Source organism: Medicago sativa, chromosome 6 (genome assembly GCF_051527215.1).
Source record: "Medicago sativa cultivar Bolivia chromosome 6, Bolivia_mono, whole genome shotgun sequence".
NCBI lineage: Eukaryota > Viridiplantae > Streptophyta > Magnoliopsida > Fabales > Fabaceae > Medicago > Medicago sativa.
Window position 1 is genome coordinate 12,667,930 of NC_140754.1, and position 21,133 is coordinate 12,689,062.

Below are 21,133 nucleotides of genomic sequence, written 5' to 3' on the forward strand. Positions count from 1 at the left end.
TTCGGTAGTTTCAGGGTTTCTGTATAAAGTAAATTGTTGTTCGTTCCATATATATACCAACTAGTAAATGGGCTTTGTTTGTGGACTCAATTTCCCGTGAATAAACCACTTTTGCCCCTCGATCAATATTTGTTACATAAATATCTCAATAAACAAATCTTTATATTTTAAAATTTTATTTTTTTGAACAAGTATATTTTAAAATTTTCTAATCATGTCTTTCATTCTCTACTAGAGAAAAGACGGACACTCACGTGCTCGTCTTTCCGCTCTTTTTATTTCGCTAACATTTGAAAAGATTTTTTTTTTTTTGAAGAGGCACATTTGAAAATTATTAACAGTTTTTTTTTTATGATTTATGAAATTTTGATTTTGATTAAAACTAAAAATATAAATGTTTGTTGTTTTCATTTTATAATAAAACAAACTAACCATAATTTTTAATTTCAATGACACCTACAATATAATAAAAAAAATATGATCTAATTTTTTTTAATGACCCCAATAGTGATCTTTATTATAGAAAAAATTTGTATAAGGGTATGTGTGTGTGTGTGTGTGTCTATGCATATCATGTTTGTTACATTGTTTTAATATTTAAATTTATTCTTGTCTAATTGTTACATGTGTTATTTGTATTCAAGATTGGGGGCATTTTTTGAAAGATAAAAGATCAACCTAAAAGAGCTGAAAAAGGTTACTTTTTTTATATATAGTATAGATTTATGAACGTTAATGACCAGCAAAACTAAGTTTTGTCGTATCATATCATTTGATACCTCAACATATTTTTACATTTTTGTATCTTTTGAAACTAAAACTCATATCTAGATGAGAGAAAAGATAATTGTCAAAAGATTGAAGTGATTTTGTAACGAAAAAATTTCTGACATATAGTTCTTTTAAACAAGTTAAATTATTTTTAAAAAAAATTACGATAAAAAAAACTGTGATAAGAGTCGCTATTTTACTCTTTAATTGCTCCTTTGAAAATATTTTATCTATGTGTATCGATGATAACTTTCCTTTTCTTATTGATTATATTTATTGTGACATATACTTGATCTAGTTTGTTAAACTTTATTTTAAGTAAAAAGGAAAAAGCTGGACATATTCTCATATTGTGTTAGGTTCCGACAAAGAAAGTTACTTGGGAATCGATAAAGGACAATCCATCCGGAATCGGTTCCTCTCTTGCTTTTGGTAGCGCACAACAGCATGTTAGACCATCGGTAGAAGTAGAGGTTCACATGTAATCAGAAGTTGTTCCCGCCTAACCACAACAACAGATTGAGCAGGTTCAGCAAACAACTGAAAGGCAACCATTGATACTGGTACAGCGACACAGTCTAATGATGAGGAAAATAATGCACTGAGGACATTCCGGCAGTAGCACCTATAATTTGGTAACTCCTCCTACCTGCAGCCTGGTAACTAGGGATGGCAATTGGACCCAGGCCCGATGGGCACCCGCAAAAAATACCCGATATGGATAGGGTAAAACCCCGCTTTCATGGGCATGGGCTTGGGTACAGGTAATTACCCGCAAATTTAAGTGGGTATGGGTGTGGGTAAGGGCACTATAGTACCCAGCCCCGCAACCCGAATATACATATTTATATAATATAATAAATACTTCATTTATTTTTGGCGCGTAATTATTTAATTTATTTAACAATTTACGTCTATACTTAAACCTAAAAACTAATACAGTAACTGTTTCATCCTTTCCCTTCACACCTTAGATCAATTTGATGTTTAGTTTAGTATGCACTTTTTTATATGTATTTTGAATGTTTTTTACTTTTATTTTCCAGGGATATTTTGGATGTGTTTTTATTTAGTTAAATATTATAATTCGTATTATTTTATGAGTTGATTTGAAAATTTTGGGACGATAGTTTTATTTTCAATTGTGACATATTTTATTGTCTTTTCATAGTTAAAAAGCATATAATGGGTGCGAGTATGGGTACTTAGGTGCCCATCGGGTATGGGGAAGGGCACTAAAGTTGCCCACGAGGGTACGGGCTCGGGTACGGGCATTTTTTACAAACGCGGATATGGGGAAGGGTACTATAGTACCTTACCCATTGGGTACCCATTGCCATCCCTACTGGTAACACATGATAACACTTTTAACATTCAATTAGTTAATGTCTCTGATGAAGTAGTTAGAGGTGATCTTGAACGGGACCATGAATCTGTTTTATCTTCCATTAAAGAAACAACACTTGATGTCAATAGTATAGTGGCTCCTGATGACGCCATGGTTGATCCGGCACTGCAAAAGGACATAAATTTTATGCAATCTTGGATAGCAAAGGCAGCTGTGAATTATGCGCCTTAATTTTATAGAGGTAGTATCAAAGTCTCAGAAAAAGAAAATACATAAGGCTGCATACAAAACCCGCTCTCAAGGTCCTCTTCCGCCGCCTCAATGAATATTATTTTTTGGAATATTCGGGGGATTGGTAAACCATGGTCTGAAGATTGTGCTGATGGGCTAGCAGTATTGGGACATGCGCAGACAAACACTACTTGGTTGACCATTTTGCCTTCTTCATTGTTGGTGATTTTGCTAGGTACAGGAACGGGCTACCTATCTATAGATTTTCTTAGCCTTCTCTGTTCCTTTTATTTTGTTTATTTCTCTCTATTCTTTTGAAGCTTTTGGCCTATTCCCCCTCTTGTATATATTTTCTCTTTTTTTAATAATATTACGTATTGGACAGGCAGCATAGCATGAGGGTTTTTGTTGAGTGCCAACCTAGTTGAGATGCTTCATATTCTCCCGGATGCCTAACCTTTCCCTTGGCCTTATCAAAAAAAATATTGTGTTTGTTACATGATATATTTTGTGTGGTAACCGAAAAAAAAATATTGTGTTTGTTACATGATATATTTTGTGTGGTAACCAAAAAATAAATATTGTTTTTTGTTACACTTTTTTTAATATTTGAATTCACTCTCATCAATTATCTTTTTTAAACAATATGGAAAAAAAAATCACACATATACAGTTCATTAGATTTTGTTTTAATATTTGATTTTACTCTTATCTATTTATTATTTGTGTTGTTTGTATTGAAAGTTGAGGGTAAGGAATAAGATAACCAAACGGTGCAAATTAATTGTGTATGACTACTAGCCCTACCTTCTTAGTTATACGAATTGATCTTGGATCTTAAGTGACTACTAGCCCTAGCTATTAAACCTGAACTAATAATTATGTTTAGATTTACATATGAAACTAGAGATAGTAAGTTGCGAGTTATGACATTAGGATTAACGAACTAACCCATTCCTTCCGCAGTTAGGAATCAACTGAAGAGATTAAGTAGTTATAACTTAGGAAAGGGTTTTGACTGAAGAGATTTTTCAAAACTATTAAGTTAATCTGTCGTAAAGCTAGGTTAATTTTGAGAGAGAAGAGGGGAAAATTATTCACAATGAGTAATAGAGGATTTGAAAGCTTGATCATATGTTTTTAATCTAAATTTCAAACCAATTTAATCGCATTACATTAATTTTAAGTTTTATGCAACAACTTGTTCAAAAAAAGTTTTATGCAACAAATCCAACTATTCGGGGCAACCCTAAATATAATACATCCTTTATGATGATGAAGTATTTGAGTAGAAGTTAACAACAATCCTCGTGGATACGAATTTAATTATTACTTCAATAATTTTGGTACACTTGCCAAAATCCTATCAATATATATATATATATATATATATATATATATATATATATATATATATATCCATTTTTTCGAAAGCCCAATGATTTCAATTTCATATATGGATCTTTTCCCATATTTTTTTTTCTTCGCATATATATTGTTGTTCTACAATTTGATGATGAATAACCAAAATATTTTACTTTCGCCTAAAAGAAATCTCACATTCATGCACTGATTAAAAAAAAAATTAAATTCATCCATTCTTCAATTAAAAAAAATTAAAGCTAAAAAATTTAAAGATGATGAATAACCAAAATATTTTACTTTCGCCTAAAAGAAATCTCACATTCATGCACTGATTAAAAAAAAAATTAAATTCATCCATTCTTCAATTAAAAAAAATTAAAGCTAAAAAATTTAAAAACTCATAAGATTTAATTTTCTTTAACTGAAGAATGCATGAACTTTAATGTTGTTGCACAACATAGACCCCATATATGACCAGTGTAATGAGACACGGTTATTATGTTGTGGATTGTTTATGAATATGTTGAATGTTAAAATCCTATCAAAAAAGAGCATTCTTGCCCATACTTAAATTAAAAAGAAATGTGAGTTCAAGAATTCATTTTGTGCTTAATAGGTAACAGTTTATTGTTAGACTAAGTTTTGCTATTACCATAAATAAGTCAAAAGGAAAGACCATTCTCAATGTTGGAATCTATCTTCAACGACATGTTTTCAGCCATGGTCAACTATATGTAGCTTTATCAAGAGGAGTTTATCAAAATTCAACAAAAATTTTCACCAAAGAAATACAAGGAGAAGATGGAGACTTTACAAAAGAAGTTAGTTTTTAATGATATTCTTTTATCGCAATCATATGATTTTTCCTACATTAAAAGTCATTTATACATTTATGTTATCATTTTACTAATTATTATTAGAATAAACAATAAATGATCGTTATTTTATTTTTATTTTATTTTTGAGTAAATTTTATTTTTATTTTATATACAGGCAAACAAAAATACGTCGAGTTGATAAATAATTTTTTTATATGTTTTGAGAATAGTTTATAAATAAATCAATGTACGAATAATTTCCATTAATATTTAAAAAATTTAAAATAGAAATGAAAATTATACAACCAAAGTTAATAATATATACACATGTTAACATAGTAAAAAGAGCCGACAAAAGTCTTTCCGCTAGTCTATAATATGGATATGTATTCTTGAAAAAAAAAAAAAAAAAAATGTATAGTATGGATATGTATTCTTGCAAAATATAAAATAAAAAATAAGTATGTATATATAGCATTGACAAGTCGGTAGAGAGAAACCCTAGCTTAGCTTTTAGAAGTGAACGCTTACGACATCAATCATTGACAGCTTATTTCCTCACCTTGAATCGCACCATCTTTTCAAACCCTAGCTTCAACCTTCTGACTTCTAAAATCACTATCGTCACCGCTAACCCTAACTCAAAATCTTAATTTCTCTGATTTGAATTGAAGCATAAAAGTTTTATGTTAACCCTCAAATCATCACAATGAAAAGGAAGAGGACATCTTCTTTTAAATCTTCGTATTTACCTGATGAATGTTGGGAATTAATCTTCAAATTCATCATCGACGACAACAACAATCGACGCTACCTGTATCTTCTCTCCACTGTCTCGAAACAGTTCCTCTCCATCATCGACCCTCTCCGATTCTCACTCACTGTCGTCAATCCAACAGTCCCTTTCCTCAGTAGCCTCTTCCAAAGGTTCGCTAACCTCAACTCCCTCGACCTCTCGCGCTACAATGGTGACCTCGACTGTCTTCTTCGTAAAACCTCTCGTTTCCCTTTGAAACTCACATCTCTCAACATCTCCAATCAACCTACCATTCCCGCAAATGGGTTGCGAGCTTTCTCCAAAAAGATTAAAACTTTGACCACTCTCACGTGTTCCTGCATTACTCGTTCCACTAACTTTGACTTGTTCCTTATCGCGGAATGCTTCCCTTTGCTTGAAGAACTCGACCTCAGTTGCCACAAAGATTACACGGATGACCCTTGCTATCGTGATGGGGTAGAGGCTCTTTCAATGGAACTTACCAAACTCCGCAAGGTTAATCTTTCTAGATTTCCGACAGAAAACCAACCACTTTTCTACTTGTTCAGCAACTGTAAGCTTCTCGAAGAAGTCACCATGTTTGATTGTGATCTATTAACCAATGTAGGCATTGCTTCTGCTCTCCGCAAGAGACCAACATTGACGTCTTTATCCTTTTCCAACGATAACTGTGTGTTCACTGCTTCACGTCTTATCAACTCATTGGTGAGTTTGAAGGGTTTGACTTGTCTTAATTTGCAAGATTTGGTTATCTCAGATAAGTTGCTCTACTCTATCGCAAGAAAAGGTATTCCCTTAACGAGGCTTGTCCTTCGATATTGCACTGGGCATAGTTATGATGGAATCTTTTGGTTGTTATCCAATTGTCAACGTTTCCAACATTTGGATCTTACCGACACTCCGTTTTTGAATGATGAACATGTTGTTAAGTTGTCTCCGTTTCTTGGTGATTTGATGTCAATAAACCTTAGTCTTTGCCATGAGGTCACAAAATCAACGCTGTTTGCACTCGCTAGTAACTGCCCTTCACTTAGTGATATCAAAATGGAAAGTATTGGGAGAAAGAGCGTAGAGAATTCCGATTCTTTGACAGATTTTGGTGTACATCCTCAATTAAAGTCTCTCTATTTGGGCGACAATCATTGGTTAGGAGATGAAAATATCATATTGTTTGCTTCCATTTTCCCCAACTTGCAGCTTCTTGATTTGCAAAGGTGTCGTAGCATATCTGAAAGTATTTGTCATGTTTTAAGGAGGTGTTGTAAGATTAGACATTTGAACTTAGCCCACTGTTCAAGTGTAAAGCTACTAGGAATGAACTTTGGAGTTCCCAAACTGGAGGTGTTGAACTTGTCATTTACAGAAGTTGATGATGAAACACTCTATATGATCTCAAAGAATTGTTGTGGGCTTGTGCAACTGTTATTGGAACATTGTGATAATGTCACAGCGAAGGGAGTGAAACATATGGTAAAAAATTGCAAACAACTGAGAGAGATCAATTTGGGGGATTTTAAATTAAGTGGCAGAGATAAGAATCTCTTCTTTCGTCGTGGATGCCTTCTTTGCTAATTTTCTCTAAGTGCTATGCTGCATTTTAAACACTGTAAGTTGTTCTCCGAAAAATAAAAACTGTCTTGTTTTTCTGGGCAGTGTTATTTTAGATTCTTAGAATAATTTTGTAACTTCTATTTGGTTTATCAGTCTATTTGCTACATTACTTGATTGATGTTGACTGACTCAATGACTTTTAAACTTTCATTTTGTGGAATTGTAGAATCGAGAGTATGATATTTGAGAAAATCAGCCATCGTTCAATTGGTGGAATTGTGATTACAAATTAAAAATAAAATAAGTAAATTATGAATAATTTTTCAAATGTAATTTTAATTACGATGTTTTTTCTATTTTAGTAACTTTACAAAGGATTTGATGTCATTACTGATGCTGTATGTAATATTGCAATTTTTCTTAAGCTAAACAATATGACAGTCCTTGTTATTGTTCTTAAACCTTTTCTTGTTAGAACCATATGAAAAACCACATATTAGATCAGGTGATTTATGAATTAGAGAAGTATCAATTATTACTTCGATTGATGCAAATTATCTATTGTAGTTCCGATTTAGGAAGTGTTAGTATTAGTGTAGTGATTATGTCTTGGTGTTTTTCTTGCACTGTGTGATTTTGTCCTGGTATATTGATGTTAATTTCAATTCATAGCAGGATATGAGCTTCAATAACAGTGACTAGAAAAACATATAATTTGAACAAAATCAACAAGAAATTATTTTCCTTGTTATTAATTAATTCCCAAATTTTATGCTTATGAAGAATTTTGATTAATTTTATTTTATAAACAGGTCAAAAATATTTCATATTTTTGATAAATTTTCATTCTCATTAATATATGCTATAACATCTCTTTATTGTCGTCACAGGGAAGATGGTTGCAGTTGAAAGAAATTTAAGCAAGTTTGGGATATTTCAACTAATTGTTTTGTAATAATCATTGGAGCCACAGTCCTGTCTAGCTGGATTAATGAATTTCTCTAGTTACCTATGCCTTATTTGCGGCCGAAATTTGATGAAATGTATTAACCTTGGGTTAGTGTTTATTCCGAATCATGAAATATATCAACCATAGGTTAGGTCCAGACCTTTCACTACTAGAATCTCTCGATTTTCCTGCGGAATTACCTGCGGATTTGGGTGAAAATTCCGCAGGAAACCAGTTTCCTGCAGATTTTACCAAGGATTTAGGTTCCCAGGTATAACCTTCGTGGGTAATTGTTTCCTGAGGATTTCAGTAACCGCAGGAAATGTTCCTGCGGAAATTTCCTCAGTTAAAGTGCAAAATATCCGCAGGAAATCATTGGGCAGAACTGGATAAGTTTCCCTGCCCGTGTATGCGCTTCCTGTGAACATACGGCAGATAATTCCGCAACAAAAATCCCCAGGAACTTGAATATTCTGGCAAGAAAATCCGCAGGAAAATCACATGATAATTAATAAAAAATTAATAAAAATATTTGATTATTTTCTTTTAATGAATGCCATATGGCTTATTAAAAGTCCTTTTTAATTATTTGATTATTTTCGTATAAGCTGCAACGTATATTGAAAGCGAACCTATCAATAATACAAATCTTTCAGACTAGAAACAATACAATGTCTCAATTTGATAACCATTATCACATAAAAATATTTATTGTAAACCATTTGATAAACATTTCGGAAAAACTTATAACAACTTCAATATATTTGAATACAAGTATGCCCCCACCCATTATAGAAAACTAAAACCTTGAATACAAATATTTCTACTTAAAATTATTTACATATGATAGAATACAAGTGTCCAGTAAAAGCTTGTTCTTTCTCATCATAGCTTGCTCCTCCTAGAAGATTCAACCATAACCACCGCAGACAATGAAAGGAAAGCTCTCGACACTTGCACAAAAACACATAAGTCCTCCCTCATTACAATTTGATATTTGAAAACAGAGTCACAATTCAGAAGTCTTCAAATCCATAACTGGAAGAAGGAAAAACTGGACTATAACAACACCGATGTAAGGGCTATGCAGATTCCACAAAGATCATAATTATAAGATGGTGACAGTCTGGAGGAGTTAGATTCGAGCTACAAAGATTTGAGAAATTTGAAATTTTTTTTTAACCAGTGCGGGTATAAAATAATGGATAAACAAAGGATTCTTTGATTTCTCACCATTACAAAGATTTTGTACAACATATGCATGAATGCTATTGCTACAAAACTAAAGTCAGTTACAGTGATCTGTAAATTTAGAGTGATGGCGGCATGAATGACTACTACTCCAGCTTTTGTCAAGCTTTTTATACACAAATATCCGAAAGAAAATATAGTATTCAACTCTTGCACTTCAGATGTCGAGTTTCAAATTGTTTTCCAACTCATCAGCTAGATACTATATTACTTAATGGCAGCCCGTTACTATATTTTGAGTGGTTAATCAATAATCTTTTAAATTATCAGAAAGCATGAAATTAGTCAACTTGAAAAATTGTTAGTGTTTTGAATCAGCCCAACAGGATTGTAAACTAATCATCGTAATGGTGGCAGCATTTGTTGAAGATGGTTCGAATCTAAAGACACTACTTTCGTAGAGGGTGTACTCTTTGAGCTCGTTTAGGACTTCCAAAGCTCATTAGTATGTTGGCCTTTTGAGACATGGGGAGTAGATTTTACTTATCTTCTAAAATAGCTTTCTGCATTACAGCCACCGCTTCTTCACTTCTTTGAGAAATCATTAAAAGCATAATTTAATAATCTCAAGCACATCAAGTGCAACAAGAAATTCACCATGAAACAATGCAAAGCAGTTCTAAAAGATTGTGGTTTATTTCCGAAAGCCATACGGAAATGAAGTTCAGAGAACTCAAATTTCTCTTGGAAGTTTTAATAGATATAAAAGTTCAATTACATGCCATGTGTTATAGTGCCTTGATCAGTTTATTCATTTCCAACAGTCATTTTAATTCACAGTTACACACTAAGAAAAAAAATATATGGTGCCACTTTTTTCTATCAAAAGGCCATGATTAGTTTATAAAAATGAATGCATTTTAGTATAATTCTGAAATAAATCGTCAGAAAAAATATAACACATATTCACCTTGCAAAGTATATGAAAAATTGAATCACTTAAATACTCCCTTCATCATTTCATACTACTCGTTGTGGAACTTCTTCATCGTACCAGATATGGACCTTAAGCACCCAATAGGACCTAATATCTATCATAACACTGCCCCTGAGAGCCGACGTCTCAGTGGCTGCAGTCTATATATTAGCTCATTGAAAAGCTAGTTATCATGGAGGTAAAACCTCAACTAAAATACTTCCCGGAGCTTCTCATTCTACTCAATTTTGAAACGTATATATCACCTCATAATACCAATCCCTATCATCGCTCTACCCCTAAAGACCTGACGTCTAAACGCCACACACTATAAAGCTTAGCTCAACCTTGAATAGTCTCCCAAGTCCTAACCAATTCTATCAGAATCATTTTCTTTTTCCTCTCTACCATATTTTTTGTTTTTCAATTTTTGTATGATTTTACTCATTCGTACAATTCTTCTCCAACCAAATATCAAAATTCTAGTCGGTAAGTACAACTCTTTGATGTGCAGGCGCTCAGGTTTAAACATACAACTCCGCACTTCATGGCATTGAGTGTATGCGACTTTTGTTAGATCTAATCATTGTATATAAGAAATTTTACTACACTACACTCAAATTGAAATTTTACTACACTACACTTAAACAAAAATTGATGTGAAACAAACTCTTGCACTGTGTAAGGATTTGGTTAGAGAGAGAGTATGAAGTTCTTGAGTTTCATCCATCAAACTGTTCAGTTCAATGTGTTGAGCAAGCTATTGCCACGAAGTTCATAATTTTGAATTTCTGATTGAAAAAACACCAAAGAGTTGATAACTACTATGTGTGTGTGTATATTGCAGTAGTATTTATATATCTTAAGTTTCTTCTAAAATAATTATATATATTGAAGGATGGAAATATGTCAGATCCACCGAGTCTACTTTAAACCGAGTTAGACAAAATTTATTTTTTTCTTGCATAGATTAGGCTCAGGATTTTTTAAAAACATATTTAAATAAAACGGCCAAGCTTTAATCCGTGAAAAAAAAATCATTTTAGGGCTTTTAGGCCGGCCCACATAAGTAAACATGTATAACATGTTTGTATGATGCATTGATATATACTCTCTTTTCTTGTACTCACTCACTCATCAAAGAAATGTGTGATTAATCATTTATTTTCATTTTAGGTAGACAGTTGAATGCTTAGTGTTTAAAAAGGCTAATTCTATTCTTTCAAAAAAAAAAAAAAGGCTAATTCTATGATGCTAAGTAAAATAGTGATATTCACCAATGGATCATTAAGTCTGAAACTTATTGTTCCAATGGTGGAAATAAATTTGTGAATATGGTACAACAATTTTTTCAATTGTGCATCAAAATACTGGTCGTTAAACTAATATCAAAGTTAAATTAGGTGGTTGGAAGCACTAGCGTGACATGTGAGCAATTGACTAGCTATGTAGGATTGGTAAAACCAAACCGGAAAACTGAACTTTGATTGATAGTTCATAAATTGAACCAATTCAGTTCGGTTCAGATTAATTCATGAACCATCCGTCACAGTTATATTATGAACAAACAAAATCGCCAAGGTAATAATTGGAAAAATCATAAAAGTAAGATATAAGTAGCAACCCAAAAACAGAACACTAGACATGAAAATAAGCTAATGAAACCAACTAAAATCACACGCACCCGAGCACAAGATGTACCCAGATACGCGCAAAATATGAACGGAAAAACCAGAAAAGTAGGACAGCAGTAGCAACTGAAAAACAGCAGTTCCGATTCCAGAAACAACAGCAGTCACCAGAACCAAAACATAACACTTGAATCGCAAAAGAATCCCCACCAGAAGTCCAGACCTGAAGCAAAATCAAAGCTGCAGAACCACAACCATAGCAAACACTCTCACCCAGAAGCAATATGAATAAATGCTGCACAAGAAAAAGACCAATCAGAACAAAGAAAACTTCTCTCAGCTACACTGCAAAGTGATCACCGAAGCACCGAAAGAACACACCCAAAAACATCCCTTCCAAAACGAGCGCAGATACAAAAAGCCGTCAACAGAAGAAACAATCTGCTAAAAACAGATCAAAATGAATTTAGAATTTATATTAAAATTTGATAAAAAGAATAATAACATGTATCTGCCAATATTGAAGGGCTTGCATATGTCTACAGAACAAATGGACTCCTATTCTATAATAAACCATCTATATCTTGTTGTGTCTTCCCTGCTTCAATTTTTTTAAAGCTTTTCAAATTTCCATGATGCAGAACATGGATTCCCACTTTAGTATGTTTCATTTTCATAGTAAATGAAGCTAAAACTGTCCCATAGCATTATCTCGACTTTAATATGATATTTAAAAATATAGTCTGTTGACGTTGAATCCCATACTTGACATAACAAAACTACTTTTTTTAGTAACATAACTATAAGAATATCATGTTTGTGACCACTTTTAGTTTTCTTTCAATAATTTCTATGTAATTTATTTATCATGTCTTGTTTCGAATCAAGGAAAAATCTATTTCAATGACGGAAAATCATTTGTATTAAAAAAGAAAACAACTTACAGTGTTCAAACTTTAGCATAGCAATTTCAGAATACTAGCAAAGAAGGCCACTCTAGAACACTTGAAACTTCTGATTAATGTCAATTTTCATTTATTTTCTCATGTGACCTGAAGCTTCATATTCTGTTCAAAAAATCTGCCATTGTGAAGCCTCAAATAACCTGAAGCTTCTTTGATTTTCTTTCGCCTAATTGTGGTCCAAAAAGCGTCCCATAGGATTCATGCAGCCGTCATCACATTCACATCCGGATTCGAGTATATATATGTCGTAACATGGTTACCAAAAAGCTCCATTATTTGTAGAAAATTGTTGTATTAACGAGAAATCCATCAAGGGCATGTTCATAAACCAAAATCTCAATAGTTATGAATATATTCTGTTTATTTCTAACCTGTTCATAAACCAAAATCTCCAGAATTACTGTAGCATGTCTCAGAAGCTATTTTATATTTAATTAGGAAGTCCTTCTATCATTCACCATGTTTACGATAATTCTATTTTTCCTCTCAATTCACATTACATAAAGAGAGAACAATTATACGGACTACAAACTTAACAACCAATTCTATCCCTCAATTCACATTGTTGACACTTTAACCAATATTTTTTCCCCATAAACCAGTCCTGGCTGAACCAATAACATGATAGGCATAATGACGATTGACGACACCAACATATCACACTATCAATTATCAAAATTATGGACATAATTAATCAAGCTGCATAAAGTAATTCTCATGATAAAACACTGACGACAACAAGTATAAAGTAGTTATGGTAGTCCTAAAGCTTAATCAATGGAGCTTTTAATTATTGCAAAGGGAAACACATTGGCTTAACACCAAAGTACTACTACATGTTCACATGTCAAAGAAGAAAACATCTAGTTCTTGATAGTGCAATATGAAGAGTGACACATCTTCGTTACCGGCAAAAGCTGAGTAACCTTCTAATTCTTGGAAATTAATCGATACGAAAGCTGAGCCTCGGCTTAAGTTAACTGGTTGAGATTGCAAATAACAGCTCACTTATAGTAGCTGCTAGTTAAGTTTTAATTAATGTTGATAGAAACTAACTCACTGTTGAATGTTGCATGAAAAGAAAAAGGGGCTAAATTTACTTTAACATCCAATAATTTAGAGTACGAACTATGAACAAAATTTTATATCTAAAACTAGGCTAATTCTATAATGCTAAGTAAAATAGTGATATATATCCACCACCAATGGATCAATGGTGGAAACAAATTTCTGAATAATACAACACATATATCAATTGTGCATCATATCACTAGCAGTAAAAGTAATGTCACAATTAAATTACGTGATTGGAAGCACCAGCGTGACATTTTAGCAATTGATGATGTTAAAAGAAATACCAAAAAATTGACGGAAAAAAACCAAATTTTTAGCGATAGTTCATAAATTGAACCAATTCAGATTGGTTCTGATAAATTCATGAACCATCTGTCACAGTTTTGCTCTTGAACAAACAAAATTGCAAAGGCAGTGATTGGAAAAAACGTAAAAGTAGGACAACAATAGCAACCCGAAAACAGAACACTAGACCGCAAAACAGATAGAAGCTCAGTTGCACTGCAAAGTGATCACCGAAGCACGGAAAGAACAGAATTAGGCAACACCAGAAAAACAGATCAAAATCAATTGAGAACAAAAGAAACATCTCAATTAGGCCAAGTTTGTTCATAAGTTGGAATTACAAAATAGTCATAAAAAGGTATTTCTAAAGCTCTCTCTCTCTCTCTCTCTCTGTCTCTCTCTCTTTCCGATAAAGTACTACCACATGTTCACATGTCAAAGAAGACTGACGAACTATTTTAATGCAAGACTACGACAATTCTTTTAAACAGATAAAAGTTCTTTCTTCCAAAATACAGTCGATAAAAGGTAGAAGGTTTTTTTCCTAACTCGAAAGAGCCAAAAACCAAAATAATTTTAACTGATAGTTCAATATAGCAAACAAAACAGGACAACAATTCTATCTAGAAGGTTATTGCTATATAAAAAATGGAGACATCAATAAACTGTCTCTATGGATAATCTATCTAGAAGGATTTCTTTGCGGCAATCTCGTTCACATGTTTCCACTTTTTCTTACTATCAAACAATATTAGTTTTTCTCCTTCAATCGACTCAAAGTCAGTGATGTCATCTCAAATTTTTATTGTTGTTTTTTTGTTTATAGAACTTCTTATATTAAATATATGAGTTGGTGAATTTTGTGTTGCTGATATGAAAGTGAAACTTGTTGTTTCTGAATTAAGAATGTGCACTCATGGTTGATGCAAAGAATTATAAAGAACGGTATGGACTCGAAATGTTATACTTTCTATAGGAGAAATTTGAATGCTATGAACATCATTTCCGTATGGCTTTCCAAATCAACAAAAAATTTGAACTGTTTTGCATTGTTTGAAGGTTAATCTCTTGTTCATTTAATGTTATGATTGTATTGCTTTCAAGTATGAGGAAGATGGTTTATTTAGTTTTGATTTAAATAGTGATAGGTATAAGTATATATTGCAGACACACACACGTACCAAAAATAATTTATATCTAAATCTGGACCAATTCTATGTTCTATGTAAAATAGTGATATCATTAAGTCTGATACTTATTGTTCCAATGGTGGAGACAAATTCATGGATGATACAAACACATTTTTCACTTGTGCATCGTAGCACGAGCCGTAAAACTAATGTCAAAGGTAAATATGGTTGATTGAGGCATTAGTGTGACATGTGAGCAATTGAGTAGCTATGTGGGATATTTAAAAAAAACCAAAAAACCAAACTTTGATTGATAATTCATAAATTGAACCGATTCAGTTCCGTTCACAGTTTTATTCATGAACAAACAATATCGCAAAGGCAATAATTGGAAAAATCATTAAAGTAGGATATAAGAACACTAGACGTGGAGATAAGATAAGGAAACCAACTAAAATCACATACCTGAGCACAAGATGTACCCAAATACGCGCAAAAAATTAATCGAAAAACCAGGAAAAGTAGGACAGCAGTAGCAACCTAAAAGCAGAACACTAGATCTCAAAACTGATAGAAACTCACTTCAATCAAATGAACTTAAAAGATCAAAAGAAAACACATGTACCCTGCACTAAAACTGCAGTTCCGATTCCAGAAACAACAACAACCACCAGAACCAAAACATGACACCCGAAACGCAAAAGAATCCCCACCAAAAAGCCAGACCTGAAGCAAAATCAAAGCTGCAGAACCACAACAGTAGCAAACACTCTCACCCAGAAGCAGACCAACAAGAACCATAAGAGTCATAAATCTTTCCAAGTTGTGTGCATTTTTCTGGCACATGTCTCACTCCCTTCCATGTGACATTATCACAATTATACAACAATAGTTGCAAAAGCCCACAACAATTCTTTGAGATCGCATAAAGAGTTTCATCATCAACGCTTGTATTTGACAAGTCCAACACCTCCAGCTTGGGAACTTCAAAGTTCATTCCATGTAGTTTCACTTTTGAACAGGAAGCTAAGTTCAAATGTTTAAGCTTACAACATCTCCTTAAAACTTGACAAATACCTTCAGATATACCATCACACCAACGCAAATCAAGATGTTGCAAACATAGTCACATAATTCGGTGACTTTCAAGGGAACCGCGAATTGGTTCGCGCGTACCGGTTCGCGGTACTTTTGCGAACTGGTTCGTCCGAATTCGCGTCTGAATTCGCAGAAAACAACGCACCGGAAAGATGAAGAGAGAACCGATCAAAAGTCTCACCGTTTTTCATTTTTTCAGTTTTGAATTGCAATTTAGGGTGAAGGAAAGGGGTAATTTCATCATTCTCTAATTAATTGTGAGTCGAAATTGACATATGGAATAAATGGATGTTGGAGAAAGAAGAACCTAAGAAGATGAAAAGTTTGATTTTTTGTTCTGTAGATGAACATGAAGTGTTAAGAAAGAGAAAAGATTGTGTTACAAAAACCACACGCTTCTTTTACGAGATTCCAAAACAAATGGCAATTTCCGATACAATCTGTTTATTACTTTCTGCTTACGAGGTTTCTCCTCAATTTTCAAGATTCAACTTATTCAACTTTATTTAACTTCCGTTAAAAAAATAACTTTATTTAACTATTTTATGCGGTTGTGTAATTTATTATATTGAGGAAATATATTTCAAAATCTTTATTTTTGTAACTAAATATTTGTTGGTTTCAAAACACTAAAAAATATTTTTATTTTTAGTATACTAGTATTATATTTTTACAAACCACGAACCCATAACGTACCAACTATGTAAACCCCCTACGTACCGAATTCTCTTAAGAGTTGCGTACCGCGTACCCGAATTCGTACCACGTACCGAAGCGAACTATGAACCGTGTGACTATGGTTGCAAATTGGGGAAAATGGAAGCAAACATTACGATGTTTTCATCACTTAACCATCCATTATTACCCAAGTAGAGAGACTTCAATTGAGGATATACACAAAACTGCACCAAAGAATCAGAATATCCGACACTCTCTATCCCAATAGTGGTGCTTTCCATTTTGATCTCACTAAGTGAAGGACAATTTCGAACGAGTGAGAATAGGGCTGATTCTGTGAGATACGAACATGAATTAAGGCATAGAGACACCAAATTACCCATAGAAGAAGACAAGTCAACGACATGTTGATCCTTTAGAAAAGAAGTTTGCTCAATATCCAAATGTTGTAAACATTGACACTTGGATAACAGATAACCAAATCCATTAATTAAATTAGTTTCATCGTAGACCGAAGGGTGTTCGAGTTTTAGTTCTTTGAGCAATGGGAAACAATCGGCAATAACTAAGAGGTCGTTGGCGTAGAGAATCATGTTATAATAAGTGATAGAGGTCAAAGTTGTTATGTTTTGGGAGAAAGCTCGTAACCCATTTGTGAGAAAGGTGCGGTTGCGGATACGGAGCGATGTGAGGTTTATGAACCTTTTGAGGAGGCGTTTGAGGAAAGGGAGTGTTGAGTTGTAGATAGTGAGTGAGAATTGGAGAGAGTTGGCTACGGAGAGGAACTGTTTGGAGACGAGGGAAAGAGAAATCAAACAGCGACGACAGTAGTCGTTAATGATGAAATTGAAAATAGATTCCCAACACTCATCAGGTAAATATAAATATGTTTCTTCTTTAACCAATTGTTGTGAAGAAGATTTGAGAGAAGTTATCTTCTTCCTTTTCATTGGCAGCTTCGGTGATGGTTTAGGGTTTTGAGTGAGAACAGAACAAGGGGTAGTTTGTATTGTACAATACTGTTCGTTCCTTTTATATATACAAGAAAGTGGGCTTTTTGTTTTGAACTCAAAACTCGATCAATATAAGTAGAGCAATCCTTTTATTTGTTTTAAACTAATTTAATTAAAAATAAAAAAGAATGATTTTTTTTTTGAGAGATAAAAAAGAATGATTGTTAATGTTTGGCTTAAGTTAAAACAAGACTTTTGACCCATGCGACACACGGGTCTTGTCGACTATTAGAGATCAATGAATAATCTTTAACCCGTAAGATCATGGGTCGATCAATAAACACAAATTAGATTACTAGAGATACAATATTACAATCAAATTTGTTTTACTATGTCCTTCAATGACACTTGAATCTTATTAACTTTTACATTTTAGTTTTGAAAAACTAATCAATTAAAGACTGTTATTTTATTTTATCACAATATATTATTGGGGCATTATCTTCTCATTTTTTTTTAAAAAATTATAAAGAAAAAAGATAAAAAGAATACAATATTATATTGTTGTACGGGTCAATTTTATTTATTACTTTTATAGTTAAACATCAAAAATTGACTTGTAATAATTGTTTTAAATTTCTACTAACATGAAAAACAAAGTCACTTCAATTAATAGAATTTCTAAATTACAGGTGTAGCTCTGAAAAAAATAATTACACTTTGATATTTATTAAAAGTAATAATATATTTTTCCAACTAAATACATATCATATCTGCATATATCATAGAATTTAATAACATAAGAGATCTTATACATTGTATTAATTATTTTGAAGATGTGTGCTTGGTTGAAGAGTTGTGTATTTTTCAAGGGGTATAGCAGTAGATGTAATTTAATGCAATTCATGGTTTCTAACAAAATTTTTTGAATTTCAAATTGAAGAAGTGTTGGAAGGAAATACATAATTAGGGTTAGCACTTAGCAATTAATGAGGATCATTTGGAGGGAATTTTCTAGGTTTAGTTGTTGCAAACCTAATAAGATTAAAGAGTAAGGGATTCTGCTGTCTGTGTAATTTACCACGGTTTAGGTTTTTTTTTAGAGAAACACTGTTTAGGGTTTGCTATATATAGTCGAGTTTGCATAGAAATTAGGGTAGCCGAGTTTGGATGGAAATTAGAGTATTCTGTTTGTAAACGTATTAAATAAGTGTACAACAACTTGTCAAAAAAAAATTCTACAGAAACAATAGATATATACAACCGATGACACAACAGGATAGGAATGAAAAGCTCATTTTAGAGGGAAATTATTAGGTTAAATTGGTGCGCTGCATTTTAGATGGAATTTGTTAGGTTAAATTGCTGCTAAACTAATGCAACATATTAGAGGGATATTATTAGGTTAAGTTGCTGCAGACCTAATAAAATTAATAAATAAGGATAAGGATGAGCGGGAAAATATTAGGTTAAATTGCTGCAGACATAACCAAATTAATAAATAAGGATATGAAATTGGGGCGATGCATTCATTTAGTATTAAATAAGTGCACAAAATATTTCCTTCAAAAAAAAAGTGTACAAAATATTGTCAAAAAAAAAAAAGCAAGAGGATAAGAATGAAATTGGTGCGATGCATTTTTTTAGATGGAATTTGTTAGGTTAAATTAGTGCTAACCTAATATAGCAAATGAGCGGGAAAATATTAGGTTAAATTGTTGTAGACCTAACAAAATTAATAAATAAGGATTATTTAGTATACTAGCAACAAACCGGTGCTAAGCACGGGCCCATGCTCCGTTTAACCGTTCCTATGCACAGGCCCCTGCTCCGCACGGGCTAATTTGAAATGGGGGCTATGCATTAAAGCTCATTGCAATGCTACGTGAGTTGTGAAAATAAGAAGGAAAAAAACTAATGATAAACCCGTCGTTAATGATAAAAAGGCAAATTACTTTGACTTCCCTCAAGATTTTCTTAAATAACACCAGCACCCCTTCTAATTTTCCAAACACATCAATCTACCCTTAATTTCAGTCATTTTTGTTTGGTTGTATTTGTTTTCTCTTTTCGCAATTAAGTTTAATGACCGGACACCCCATTGAAAATTGTGAATTCTAGCCACTTACGCTACTAGAACAAAACAAAAAAAAAGTTAAATAAGGTTTTTATCTTTGTTTGTTTGTATCTGTTTAAGTTAAATGAAGGTTTTTTTTTCTCACAATGGAGAAACAATAACAACATTTGTTTTTACCACCAAATATAATCAAACATTGACAATTACAAAAGAGATCAAAAGAGAATATAGAAATGAGAAGAATTTTGGCGGATGGACATTATGGTTGATTAATAAAAAGGAAATAATCTTCGATGTATTCGTTTTATTACATTAAAGATTAAAAATTAAACCACCTTGACTGAGTAACAATGAGTTGAGAAAAATCACCTTAGTGAAAAATGAAAAGAAAAAATGGTCGAAAATTAAATTAGTTCATACTCATATGATGAAGTTAATTGTTCAAAATAAATGGTGTTAACAAAGTTTAAACTGTGTTTTATTATAAGAAAAGTTCTTGTCAATTTGATATAAAAAAAAAGGAAGATTAAGGTTTAGTTAAAAAATATATCTGGTGTTTGTGTTATTTAAGAGACCTTAAGAGAGGTTAGTGTAATTTTCCCATGATAAAATTATTGAAACTGTTGTTATTAAATACTATGAAATGGTAAACTAAAACTATGTAGAAATATTTAATATAGTAAAGATTTCATTATTGATAAAGATGTCGTTATGAGTCTCGTGTATGAAATGTACAACAATATTATCCAGTGACTAATTTATCATGTTTTCAGTGTTTTTTATTGTCATCTTTCTAAAAGATATAATAATTAATAATATACAACAATAAAAAATAATATCTTTTAAATGACATGTTGGCCTAACTTTTTTGATTCTCTGTTGTTTCTAAATATGTTGAGATCTGCAGGTTTCAATGTGTCTTATTTTTCTACGCTCTCGTTCTTCAAGCTCGAAAGAGCTTTTATGCATTTGTTGGCACTTGGATTTTGATATCGTGTTCACGGTCGAACTATAAATTGTTCTTCCACTACTAAAAAAGCAAAAAATAGTGAGGGAAATTTTGAGAGGGAAAACATGAAATCCCTCTCTAATTCCATCACTAAATTTTGCGACCAAGGAATTTGTGAAGAATTTTATTTTTTCCGTCACTAATTTCCCTCTCTAATTTTGCTTTTTCTAGTAGTGTTCGCAGAGGTTCACTTTTCATTTTTTTAAACCTGGTTTCGCGCCCGTATACGAGTTCGCTTGCTGATTAGTGAATTTT

General features: G+C 32.5%; 2 protein-coding genes across 2 annotated transcripts; one reads left to right on the forward strand and one right to left on the reverse strand.

Annotated features, from left to right (window-relative positions):
• The first annotated feature begins 5,242 nt into the window (after window positions 1-5,242).
• On the forward strand, window positions 5,243-6,883 carry LOC146912917 (F-box/LRR-repeat protein 14-like). Its single transcript, XM_085720805.1, has one exon. It carries the CDS (start codon window positions 5,243-5,245, stop codon window positions 6,881-6,883), a length of 1,641 nt encoding a protein of 546 aa, XP_085576931.1.
• An 8,475-nt stretch (window positions 6,884-15,358) lies between these two features.
• On the reverse strand, window positions 15,359-17,789 carry LOC146912918 (uncharacterized). The gene is made up of 2 exons (XM_085720806.1): window positions 16,970-17,789; window positions 15,359-16,185 (listed from the first exon to the last, which is right to left on the reverse strand). Exons 1-2 carry the CDS (start codon window positions 17,787-17,789, stop codon window positions 15,836-15,838), a joined length of 1,170 nt encoding a protein of 389 aa, XP_085576932.1. The 3' UTR covers window positions 15,359-15,835.
• Between the last annotated feature and the right edge of the window lie 3,344 nt (window positions 17,790-21,133).